Source organism: Somniosus microcephalus, chromosome 1, assembly GCF_052327205.1.
Source record: "Somniosus microcephalus isolate GS21.2 chromosome 1, FLI_Smic_1.0, whole genome shotgun sequence".
Classification (NCBI taxonomy): Eukaryota; Metazoa; Chordata; class Chondrichthyes; order Squaliformes; family Somniosidae; genus Somniosus; species Somniosus microcephalus.
Genome location: NC_140987.1, coordinates 431,304,206 through 431,317,168, shown reverse-complemented (window position 1 = coordinate 431,317,168; position 12,963 = coordinate 431,304,206). Strand labels below are relative to the sequence as shown.

The following is a 12,963-nucleotide window of genomic DNA, read 5'->3' as shown; positions in this document are numbered from 1 at the left end:
TCACTTGTCCATTAGAACCCTGTCAGGGTCGTTAACCAGAAGACCTAGATTTAAGGTGATTGACAAAAGAACCAGAGACAACATGCGGAAACATTTTCCTACTCGGTGAGTTGTTGTGATCTGGAATGCGCTGCCCAAAAGGGCGGTGGAAGCAGATTCAATAATAACTTTCAAAAGGGAATTGGATAAATACTTGAAAAGGACAAAAAATTGCTGGGCTATGGGAAAAGAACAGGGAAGTGGAACTAATTGGACAGCTCTTTCAAAGAGCCAGCACAGGCCCGATGGGCCGAATGGGCCGACTTTTGTTGCTGTCTCATTCTGTGTTTGCTTATTGCTTTGTGTTGTTCCAGGAACCGCTGGGAGCTGCTTGCGGCGTTTCAGCACAATGCCATTTATGTTCTGTAACATCAACAATGTGTGTAACTTTGCATCAAGGAACGACTACTCCTACTGGCTCTCAACACCTCAGCCAATGCCAATGAGCATGGCCCCAGTAAATGGGGAGAACATCCGACCCTTCATCAGCAGGTAGGGTATCGTACCTGCAATGGTTCAAGCTGGTCACAGCTACCCTGTGTAATGGGAAAACGTGGGGCTCTTTGCCATACATATAAATCCAACCCGTTTTGTACATGGAATGGAAGGCATAGCTAGATACCATTAGGCTGCACAAGATACTTCTCCGCACCCACCACAATGCTTCACAAGTTGTGTGAGACTCCTTTTCTTTAAGGAATTTCACCCCTTTTTCAGCAGTCTCCTAGTGCAATTCAGCATTCACGGGCTGAGGATCTGGATTGACAGAAGTCTCCACTAATGCCGCTCTAAAATGAGCTGCTCTAGATGTATGAGCAGCCCTGGGTGACTCTTCTCACAGAGTGCTGAGTTCAGGAACTTGGGAGAGTGCTAGATTACACCCTTGGTGCTCCGGTAAACTGTACCATTTAGCTGTGCTGCCCTCTATTGTGTATTTTAATTCCTACTCCAATGATCTCCTTTCCTCATGCTGAAGTGTAGTTCCATGGCTTCAGGTACCTTGGCCATTCTTTCATGTGTAAGCCTCAGACAAAGAGTGTCAACGGGCTAGTTGACTATGCTGGCATTTGAAGTTAGACCCAATTCTGCGCACTTCTGATTCCCACACACGTGCACGTTACAGCAGGGGTCACTAGTCAACAATCAGAACTGGGAATTGTGGCCAATTGTAGCCCCATTACTGTCACCCCAATAGAGATCAGCTAATGCAACACAAGCTGCTGACCGAATCTCCCTGCTCTGTACAGCTCAGTTATAACTTGCCTTTTGCAAAGTCAGCCATTGTTGTGTACTTAAGAGATTGAGTAGATTGGGCCTATACTCTCTGGAGTTTAGAAGAATGAGAGGTGATCTCATTGAAAAATGTAAGATTCTGAAGGGGATTGACAGGGTAGATGCTGAGAGGTTGTTTCCCCTGGCTGGAGAGTCTAGAACTAGGGGGCATAGTCTCAGAATAAGGGGTCAGCCATTTAAGACTGAGATGAGGAGGAATTTCTTCACTCAGAGGGTTGTGAATCTTTGGAATTCTCTGTCCCAGAGTGTTTGGGTATATTCAAGGCTGAGAGCGATAGATTTTTGGACTCTAGGAGAATCAAAGGATATGGGAATCGGGCGGGAAAGTGGAGTTGAGGTCGAAGATCAGCCATGATCCGACTGAATGGCGGAGCAGGCTCGAAGGGCCGTATGGCCTACTCCTGCTCCTAATTCTTATTGTTCTTATAGTTTAATGCTTCCCAAAATCCAGCAAAGAATTCTATCATTTACATGCTGAAAACACATATGGGAATGTACAGGACTAAAAACAAACCATTGCAATTCATCTAGCCAATCCCAAAGTTCAAAAACATCATTGAAAATTCTGGCCCGAAACATATTACACTGTGCAAATCGGGGCCCTATGATGTACACAGGGCCCCAATGCAATTTTAACAGCCTACTGGGTGTTGTTGACACCCTGCAGTAAAACCTGGTGGTACAGCAGAAGAGGCCTGAAAGGTAGGTGTTAAAATGATTTTTGTGGGGTCAGGAGGAGCAGGAGCACTCATTTGAGCTCCACAAGAATAACCTGGGCTGCTGCTGCGCCAGGCTCCTCTTGCCCCACCGACCTACCTTCCTGCCAGCCAGGATAGTCTCCCAGCCACCTAATATTGGGGCAGCCTGGAGCCGACGAGCTGCAGTGTAACACCTGTTTGGGTGTGCAGCTCTCCCGTGACATGTTAAGGAGGCCCAGCGCTCTAAATGAACTGGGCCTCCTGCTGGAGAAATCTGGCTGGCCTCTTGATATCTAAATGCTACCCTTGCATCTCGTCGGGTAGTTACTCAGCTCTTTACGTGCTCCATCCTTGGTCCACTCATCATTGTAGTTTACGTTTCCCCACAACACAATCACCCGAAAGTGAGGTGTCCGCTTCCAGATGTACGCTGACAATACCCAGCCACACCTATTTACCTCCACCATTGTCCGGGGCTGCTGCCACACTCACCACCTGCCTGTCCAACTTTAGAACTTGGATAGGATGAAATTTCCTCTCATTAAATAGCCATCTTCCTTAGCTCCCACAGGCCTTTTAACCTTAGCTCCACCAATCTCCACAGCTGCCATCTCAGACTAATCAAGAGGTCCAGGGCCTTGCTGTCCTGATGGGCTGAGCTGAGATTCCTTTCCCACATCTTATCCATTGCCAGCACAGCTTCCTATCACCTTCAACATGTTACCTGCCTCTACCCCTACCTCTTCCCTTCAGCTTTTGAAATCCTAATCCTTAATTTTATCATCTCTGATACTCTCCTTACCACAAACTTCCAAGTCATTCAAAACACTATGGCCTGCGTCCTTAGCTGCAAAAGTCCTGCAATCCCATCTGCTCCTGTCTAAGCTCCCTGTGCGCTAGTGAATTCATTTTATGATCTTTGTCTTCAAACTCTTCCACGATCTTGCCCCACCAATCTCCTCCAGCCATATGACCACATTTTCATCCACTCCTTTGTTATCAGTTTACTTTCTTTTTTTGTTCCCCTGTCCTTTGAAACGACTTCACAAAATCCCTTGGCCTTGCCACCTCCCCCTTGATTTTCAAATGTCTTCGAAAACATCCTTCTCTTTGGCCAACATGTTGGCCTCTTCCCCCTACCTCATTTATGTTTCCTTTTTCTCTGTGCCCACTTTCTTCCCTTCACCCGGTAAAGCACTCTGAGATATTTTTCTTTAAGTGAAGAATACTACAGATATGTACATTCTTTTGTTGAAGCTTGTGCTGCTAAGCTCTGTGATTTTAGCTGATTAAACTCCAGCAGTTGTACACACTTGAGCAACCCTAAGCTTTGACTCTTGCAAACCTGCACCTAAGCTTGTGTTGCTACACAGTGAGGGTGCACGCCATAACAGGCAAACTGATTGATTTCTCAGTAAAGATTGGTTTAGAGAATATTGGCCCAGAAATTCGGGTCGGGGGCTTCCCGTGGGTGTAAGCCCCCAACCTGCGCTGGCCATTGAGCTGTGGGCCCCCGTGGAATTCCAATCCGGGGCCTGGTCCAGCTGCCAGCGCGCAGGGCTTGCGTATCCCAGGGGCGCAGTTAGTTCGATGCGTCCCCTGGGATCACGTGGGCCATGGGGAGCCAATCGGAGCAGGGAATGCTCCATTCATAAAATTGACAGGAAGAGCTGTCAAAACTTATAAATACTACGGCCCCAAAGCATCACTAAATCTTCAAATAAATTTTTAAAAAACATCACATTTTTTAAATAAACTATAAATTACATGAAATAACTATTTTAAACAATAATTTAAATTTTTGAAAAAATAATTTATTTTTCTAACAGGGCTAAAAATAAACTTACCTTGCATTAAAGTATTTAAAAATAATAAACCTGTGGAAAAAATGTTTTAATTTTAATTAATTCACCACTTACCTTGTAAAAAGCCTGCTTTTTAAATGTGTAACTTCTGCAGACTTACCCTCCCGGGAAAACCTGCAAAAAAAAACTAAGTTCGATGCACATGCGCAGCCTCTCCTGCACACGCGTTCGAACTCTGAACCCCTTCTTTCAGGGGAATGGAAGTGCTGGTTTCCCGCGCATGTAGGAAACCGGCACTTCCATTGGGCCTACGGGTGAGTACCTCGTACGTACTCACCCGTGGAGACCCGAATTTCTGGGCCATTAAGTGATGATGCGTCTCCCCATGTGTCTTGACACTTGGTTGACCAAAAGATCTATAAATAATACTCGAGTACTGCTTTTTTTTTTGTCCCAGTTTCTATAGTCATTTCCTAAAGATCATAGCCTAGAAATTACTGATAGAGATGCTATCCTACAAATATTTCATACTTTCATATCAGATTCTTCCTTCTGCTGTTTAACTTATTGAGAATAAACGGGTTAATGCCTGATCAAGTGCCAATTTCATTATAAGCAACTGGAGCCACTCTGGATGTGGACCAAACTCCACGGGAGAGAAAATGAGACAAAACTGAGATGCCTCCCTTGTAAAGAAAAATTACTAGACCTGAAAACCACGTTTACCACTCTCCCGCCATAATCATGGCAAAGCAGAGGACTTTGCTCCACTGGCCCGAGGTGCTCACAGCCCCGCCACAGTTCCCAGGGTCACTGGCCTTTACACAAGATGGACGGGCACCCTTTGCCAGCGGGGGTGGGGGGGGGCGCTGCCACGGTGCCCGCCACGGTGGGGAAAGGAGAAACTAGCAGCGGATGCCAGCTTTGTGACCAGCTGCTGTCAGGATCATGAGCTTTCAACATCTGGTGGGGACTGCTTCCGTCAGCATGCAGCTCTGGCAAAAACAGTGCCGGACTTCTTCATGCAGGCGGACGATGTTACAGAGGCGCAACGGGCGGGGAATTCCGGCAGGTGACGTCACCCGCCGGTCTTGCTCCTTTTCCCGACTTTATCCGGATCGGCCCCCAAGGAAACGTCCGTGCAGCCCAAGCGAGGCTGTGTTCTGCCCCAAAACCCGCCCCAATTGCTTTCCTCATGCCGATCTCTCAGAAACATCTTGGATTTTCAGGGCCACCATCTCAAGTTTGAAACGTACTCACTCTAGCTTTCTCCTTTAGCCTTTTTGAGTTTCCTTTTGCTGGCTTACTTGGAGTACTACACAGTCGCAGACATCTGTTTATAGGGAAGGAAAGCTTTCAGGACCAGTCCACCCTCACAGAAATTCACCAACCTGTCCGTCAATTAGGAAGCAGTGGCCTAACTGTTTGTAAAAAGTGTTGGCCATATTAGCCTTATTGTCTTACCTAAAGGAGGAAGCACCGCACGAAAGAGAAAAACCGAATATGCAAAGTCTAACTCTGAGTTTACTTGTTCATTATAGGTGCACTGTGTGTGAGGCCCCGGCAATGGTGATAGCGGTTCACAGTCAGACTATTCAGATCCCACTGTGTCCAGAGGGATGGGCCTCACTGTGGATTGGATACTCCTTCATGATGGTATGCTTCGACTTGACCTTTTTTTTCTTTTCTTGTCTACCCATCTCATTTGACCCCCTTTTTCCAGGGCGTGCTCCACATCTTTGAACAAGGACTGCAGGACAGACTGGCCTCAGAGCTGGTAATGGCGGCTCTGATTTGGTAACGGGAAACACAGAGTGCCAAGGATGGCGTTTTTTGCTGGAATTCAATATGTGCCCGATGTAGACCTGGCCTATACCAGTGTGTACCAAAAAAGGACATAATTGTCACCGTTTGAGCCTTTTCCCAACATCTTGCTCATGGCTATGGTTAAATTACAGTTTCATTAACTGACTAAAAGGGCAATTTTCCTGGGTTCAGCGTCCAAATAGCACCTGAAAAATAGGCACTATGCACAAGAAACTATGCACTAGTCCCTTTCCCTGTTCTGCATCTGAATAGTATAGCAACAGAATTTCCTGTATGGCTTCTCTGTAGAAGTAGAAAGGTAGGTACAGTACAATTTAGTAGAAAATCAAACTTACACTAATATAAAATAAAACTCCCAAATTAGCGTTCCTACACTTAACTGAGGAGCTATGCAGGAGGGGGTGGCACTTTTCCATGGAGGCAATGACAGACTTGTGTTGCCTGCTGCAAGATAACTTCAGCCAGCCTCCAGGACAAGCAGAGCACTGTCTGTTGCAGTAAAGGTCACTGCAGCCCCAAACGTCTTTGCTCCAGGGAGTTTCCAGGCTGCCATAGGGGGTAACAGTAATATCATCCAATCTACAGTCCATACAAGCAGCAAGCCTTGTCTGAAAGAGCAAGTGCCTTTATCACTTTTTGAATGAACATCTGCAAACAGCAGACCTGTATTTGTTCAGATTGTAGCATTCCTCAAAGTCCAGGGCATCATAGATTGAACATGCTACCCTGCAACCCCTTACCACACGCCTTCGAGAATGGTAAGACACTACATCAATCTGCAGCTAGTGTGTTACCATCTGCACATGATGGTAGGTCATTACCTGCCATGATGCCTTTATTAGACTCTTGTCTTCCATTCCCCCATTGTTTGACCCTGGAAAAGAAGTACAAGGTTCAATCATTGGGTTCCACTGCTGGTCTAGTTTATGACAATTGTGTGCTCAACACAGGTACTGAGGTCCATACTTAGAAACACATAAAACTTACAACACCAGGTCATTTGGCTCAACCATTCCCTGCCAGCATTTACCCTCTACCCAAGCTATGATTGAGCACATTATAGAAATCTTTAAAGCAACAATTCTAATGCCTCAGTAGATCTGGGGGCTTCCTCTGGTACAGCTGAGCCAAAGCTTTGCGCAGCACCGTGTTTTGCTGCATGTGAAATGAGGACTACACATGGCACTGCCAGGGGAGCAGAGCCGTCAACCTGCTCAGGGAGAAGATACAAATGAAATTGAGGAGCCACCTGGCAAGATCTGGGACATGAATCCTTCACGTAATGACCCCCTAACCCCTTTGCACTTAACAGTCTTGCGAAATAGTCCCTGCAAATATGCAGCCTCGACACTACAAACCGTATCTACTCCACATCAATAAGGATGTTGCATCTTCCTGTCTCTGGACTGTAAGTCATTTGGCGGACCTAGAGAAAGAGAAGAGAGACGAGCATTAGGATGTAGCTTGTATGGCAGTACATTAGATCACTTACCATGCTATATGAGAGAAAAGTTTCGGTTGAGGTGGCAATATGGGTCATGTTATAGAGTCATAGAGTTATACAGCACAGAAGGAGGCCCTTCGGCCCATCGCGTCCGCGCTGGCCATCAAGCCCTGTCTAATCTAATCCCATTTTCCAACATTTGGTCCGTAGCCTTGTATGCTATGGCATTTCAAGTGCTCATCCAAATGCTTCTTGAATATTGTGAGGGTTCCTGCCTCTACCACCCTTTCAGGCAGTGAGTTCCAGATTCCAACCACCCTCTGGGTGAAAAAGTTCTTCCTCAAATCCCCTCTAAACCTCCTGCCCCTTACCTTGAATCTATGCCCCCTTGTTATTGACCCCTCTATTAAGGGAAAAAGTTCCTTTCTATCTACCCTATCTATGCCCCTCATAATTTTGTACACCTCAATCAGGTCCCCCCTCAGCCTTCTCTGCTCCAAGGAAAACAACCCCAGCCTGTCCAGTCTTTCTTCATAGCTGAAGCGCTCCAGCCCAGGTAACATCCTGGTGAATCTCCTCTGCACCCTCTCCAAAGCAATCACATCCTTCCTATAGTGTGGCAACCAGAACTGCACACAGTATTCCAGCTGTGGCCTAACCAGTGTTTTGTACAGCTCCATCATAACCTCTCTGCTCTTATATTCTGTGCCTCGGCTAATGAAGGCAAGTATCCCATATGCCTTTTTAACCACCTTATCCACCTGTTCTGCTGCCTTCAGGGATCTATGTACATGCACACCAAGGTCCCTCTGATCCTCTGTCTTTCCTAGGGTCTTACCATTCATTGTGTATTCCCTTGCCTTGTTAGTCCCTCCAAAATGCATCACCTCACACTTTTCAGGGTTAAATTCCATTTGCCACTGTTCCGCCCATCTGACCAACCCATCTATATCGTCCTGCAAACTGAGGCTACCCTCCTCGTTATGTTGTGAAGAAATTAAACGATGAGAGAGGAGAGTGGGGTTCCCTATCTCAGCTCACCTGATGAGGCTGCTGAATTTCTTCCTGCACTGCAGCCAGATCCTGCGTTGTATGTTGCTGGAATTGAAATGGTCGTCAACCTCCTGCCAGACATCTCTAAATATCTCTCTGGGACATGCTACCCATGTGATGGCAGTTGTGTGGACTTATTTTTCATCTCCGCATGTCCTGAGAGAGTGATGATGGGATGCTTAATTTAAACAGCTACAGTCCTTGTCATGGAGCTCCCACCACGTCGTTAGGCTCACTACAGACACCTGAAATATCACTCAAAGATCAACACAAAATACCATTAACAATGAGGCATCAGTCCACTGGATGGGTTGAGATGTCAAAAGTATTCTTCTATTTGGTTCTGTTGCTTTTTACAGCACACCAGTGCTGGTGCTGAAGGATCCGGCCAAGCTTTAGCGTCACCTGGTTCCTGCCTGGAGGAATTCCGATCTGCACCATTCATCGAATGCCATGGCCGGGGAACTTGCAACTACTATGCCAACTCGTACAGCTTCTGGCTAGCCACGGTTGAAATAGCGGAGATGTTCAGGTGAGGAATAGCTAAAATTGTAGCAATTAAATAATGTGAAGGTTTGAGTACAAATACCCTATTTTTTAATTTTAACTAAACAACAACTTGTATTTTCATAGCGCCTTTAACGTAGTAAAACATCCCAGGGTGCTGCAGAGGAGTATTTTAAGATGAAAAAATTTGACACCGAGCCACATAAGGAGAAATTAGGGCAGGTGACCAAAAGCTTGGCCAAAGAGGTAGGTTTTAAGGAGCGTCTTAAAGGAGGAAAGAGAGGCGGAGAGGTTTAGGGAGGGAATTCCAGAGCTTAGGGCCTAGGCAACAGAAGGCACGGCCACCAAAGGTTGAGCGATTATAATCAGGGATGCTCAAGAGGGCAGAATTAGAAGAGCGCAGATATCTCTGGGGGTTGTGGGGCTGAAGGAGATTACACAACAGTTGAACACTACGCACCTGTGGACCTGTAGTCCAATATGTGCCAGTGCTTTCAGGAGAGAAAGTGGGGTGGTGGGATGTACAGAATGGGTGCGCTTTTTGTTATGCAAGTGTCTATCTTATTCTTGGTTAGTCAGGATTTTACTTTTTCATTTATCTCTTCCTTACAACAGTAAACCACAGTCCGAGACTCTGAAAGCTGGAGAACTCCGAACACGTGTGAGCCGCTGTCAAGTGTGTATGAAGAGGACGTAATGCATTGGCTTCCGGCATTGGGACAACGACCGAGATCGACTGAGAAGAAGAAAACCAGCTCAATAAATAAAAACTGTAGGGCGCTTTGTCTTCCATTTACAATGGTGCTACTGTGCGAAGCAAAAACAAACACAAAAACAAAACAAAAAAAAAACTGTTCATACATAATATTTGTTTGTACGTACCTCATGTAAAGAGTAATCAGTGCATTTTGGAAAGGAGCGAGCGAGAAACTGCAGCGTTGTGGAACGAGAACCAGTGGTGCCTCCAGTTTTTCTGCTTCGAGAGGTGGGAAGAGGTGATCCCCACGTGGCACTTTCTGTCAATTTAAGAGTAATGCACTGAAAACATTACAACAAGACTGACTGCTTACATCATTTTATTTTTGTTTGTTTTTGAAGCAATTTTTTTCATGGTGCTACTAACCAACTACTGCATCCCAGGTTCTTAAATATTAATAATTAATAATCAACCTGTTATTTCCTTGGTTTTTTTGTAAGTACTGTACTGAAAATGTGTATATGATGTATCCAGGCTTTTTATCACTTGAAGAATCTCAACATCACAATTATCACCAATAACATCAATTTGTGCTTCACATACCACCGCCTCAATTAGCATTTTTACCTATTTTTGTTAAAAGTAGCAGAATTGTGAGAAAAAAAACGCAGTATTTTATACTATTGGAATCACTTTACGGGATTTCCCACTTTACTACCGAACTACTGATTTTATTTCGAGGCAATTTGGAAATATTCCCTCTTCCCACCCCCGTGTCCTCCCTTTAAAAAATTATCAGCTGCAGTTTTCAATTACTAAAAAAAAATTTTTTGGAAATTGTAAAAAGTTGTATTTGTAGTTATTGTTTTGATCAGGGGTTTTTAATATGCAAAAAATATACACTGTGCAACATAATTACAGCTTTCCTAAGGGGCCTTTATTGTTAAATATACTTTTTTTTGTATTGTCTGAACGTATGTAAAATGATTAGCCATAAGAAGTGCCTGTGAAGAGAGATTGAACTGTTTATAAACCATTTGCAATCGAACCAGATCCTCCTCTGTCCTAGTTTTCTGCCTTCCTCCCACCATCGTTACCATAGAGCAAACACAACAAGGTTACCAAAGGATCATATATTTTACTTTAGCAAAGATGTGTCTCTCCAAAAGTGTTCTTTCTTGTATATTATCCAGGACAGGTGCAAATGTCTTTTTAAAACAAAAAAGCAAAAAAAAAACACAAATTTGAAATAAAAGAACACTGACTTAATGATACATGTGTCTTTTAACTATTCTTTTATTAATTTATTTTTAAAAAATTTTGAAGTAATTTTATTCTCCTGCTTTAGCCTTTTTTGGTTATCTTCCTTTCCCCGCCAAACCCCCAGATATGTGCTCCCACCTTGGTGCACCTCTCCTCACAATAGCCCAGCAGATCTGGAATGCACCATGTTGGTGAATGACTGGAGCAATCCAAAGTCCCGCTTCCTGAAGACGTAGAGTGCCAGTCCCGTAGTCCCTTAGTGTGGCAGGTCCACAGTATGCCAGTCCCATAGTGTGCCGATCCCATAGTGTGACGGTCCTGTATTGTGCCAGTCACACAGTGCGTCGGTCCCATAGTCCCACAGCATGCCAGTCACATAGTGTGCCAGTCCAATACTGTCCCGATCCCATAGTGTTCTGGTCCCATAGTGCACCAGTCCCATATTTCCACAGTGTGCCGGTCGCCTAGTGTACCAGTCCCATAGTGTGCCGATCCCAGTGTACCAGTCCCATAGTGTGCCGATCCCAGTGTACCAGTCCCATAGTGTGCCGATCCCAGTGTGCCTGTCCCATAGTGTGCCGATCCCAGTGTGCCTGTCCCATAGTGTACGTGTCCCATAGTGTGCCGATCCCAGTGTGCCTGTCCCATAGTGTACCTGTCCCATAGTGTGCCGATCCCAGTGTGCCTGTCCCATAGTGTGCCGATCCCAGTGTGCCTGTCCCATAGTGTGCCGATCCCAGTGTACCAGTCCCATAGTGTGCCGATCCCAGTGTGCCTGTCCCATAATGTACCTGTCCCATAGTGTGCCTATCCCAGTGTGCCTGTCCCATAGTGTGCCGATCCCAGTGTGCCTGTCCTATAGTGTGCCGATCCCAGTGTGCCTGTCCTATAGTGTACCAGTCCCATAGTGTGCTGATCCCAGTGTGCCGATCCCAGTGTGCCTGTCCCATAGTGCGCCAATCCCAGTGTGCCTGTCCCATAGTGTACCAGTCCCATAGTATGCCGATCCCAGTGTACCAGTCCCATAGCGTGCCGATCCCAGTGTGCCTGTCCTATAGTGTGCCGATCCCAGTGTACCAGTCCCATAGTGTGCCGATCCCAGTGTGCCTGTCCTATAGTGTACCGATCCCAGTGTGCCGATCCCAGTGTGCCTGTCCCATAGTGTGCCAATCCCAGTGTGCCTGTCCCATAGTGTGCCGATCCCAGTGTGCCTGTCCTATAGTGTACCAGTCCCATAGTGTGCTGATCCCAGTGTGCCGATTCCAGTGTGCCTGTCCCATAGTGTGCCGATTCCAGTGTGCCTGTCCCATAGTGTACCTGTCCCATAGTGCGCCGATTCCAGTGTGCCTGTCCCATAGTGTACATGTCCCATAGTGTGCCGATCCCAGTGTACCAGTCCCATAGTGTGCCGATCCCAGTGTACCAGTCCCATAGTGTGCCGATCCCAGTGTGCCTGTCCCATAGTGTGCCGATCCCAGTGTACCAGTCCCATAGTGTGCCGATCCCAGTGTGCCTGTCCTATAGTGTACCGATCCCAGTGTGCCTGTCCCATAGTGTGCCGATCCCAGTGTGCCTGTCCTATAGTGTACCAGTCCCATAGTGTGCTGATCCCAGTGTGCCTGTCCTATAGTGTACCAGTCCCATAGTGTGCCGATTCCAGTGTGCCTGTCCCATAGTGTACCTGTCCCATAGTGTGCTGATCCCAGTGTGCCTGTCCTATAGTGTGCCGATCCCAGTGTGCCTGTCCTATAGTGTACCAGTCCCATAGTGTGCTGATCCCAGTGTGCCGATTCCAGTGTGCCTGTCCCATAGTGTACCTGTCCCATAGTGTGCCGATCCCAGTGTGCCTGTCCCATAGTGTGCCGATCCCAGTGTGCCTGTCCCATAGTGTGCCGATCCCAGTATGCCTGTCCCATAGTGTGCCGATCCCATTGTACCAGTCCCATAGTGTGCCGATCCCAGTGTACCTGTCCCATAGTGTGTCGATCCCAGTGTGCCTGTCCCATAGTGTGCCGATCCCAGTGTACCTGTCCCATAGTGTGTCGATCCCAGTGTGCCTGTCCCATAGTGCGCCGATCCTAGTGTACCAGCCCCATAGTTTTATTTGTTCATTTATGGGATGTGGGCATCATTGGCAAGGCCAGTATTTATTGCCTATCCCTAATTGCCCTCAAGAAGGTGATGGTGAGCTGCCGCCTTGAACCGCTGCAGTCCGTGTGGTGTTGTTAGGGAGGGTGTTCCAAGATTTTGACCCAGCGACGATGAAGAATTGGTGATGTACTTCTAAGTCAGGATGGTGTGTGACTTGGAGGTGGTGGTGTTCCCATCATGTGCCAG

At 46.5% G+C, this 12,963-nt stretch overlaps 1 protein-coding gene across 1 annotated transcript in view; it reads left to right on the top strand.

The window, feature by feature from the left end:
• The window catches only part of col4a5 (collagen, type IV, alpha 5 (Alport syndrome)), a 306,253-nt gene extending 295,616 nt beyond the window's left edge, over nt 1-10,637 (top strand). Inside the window, exons 50-53 of the mRNA XM_086000713.1 lie at nt 354-531; nt 5,377-5,491; nt 8,519-8,691; nt 9,282-10,637. Of these exons, the coding sequence (XP_085856839.1) occupies nt 354-531; nt 5,377-5,491; nt 8,519-8,691; nt 9,282-9,363 (548 nt within the window). The 3' untranslated portion in view covers nt 9,364-10,637. The remainder of the gene's footprint in view (nt 1-353; nt 532-5,376; nt 5,492-8,518; nt 8,692-9,281) is intronic.
• The last annotated feature ends 2,326 nt before the right edge of the window (nt 10,638-12,963 follow it).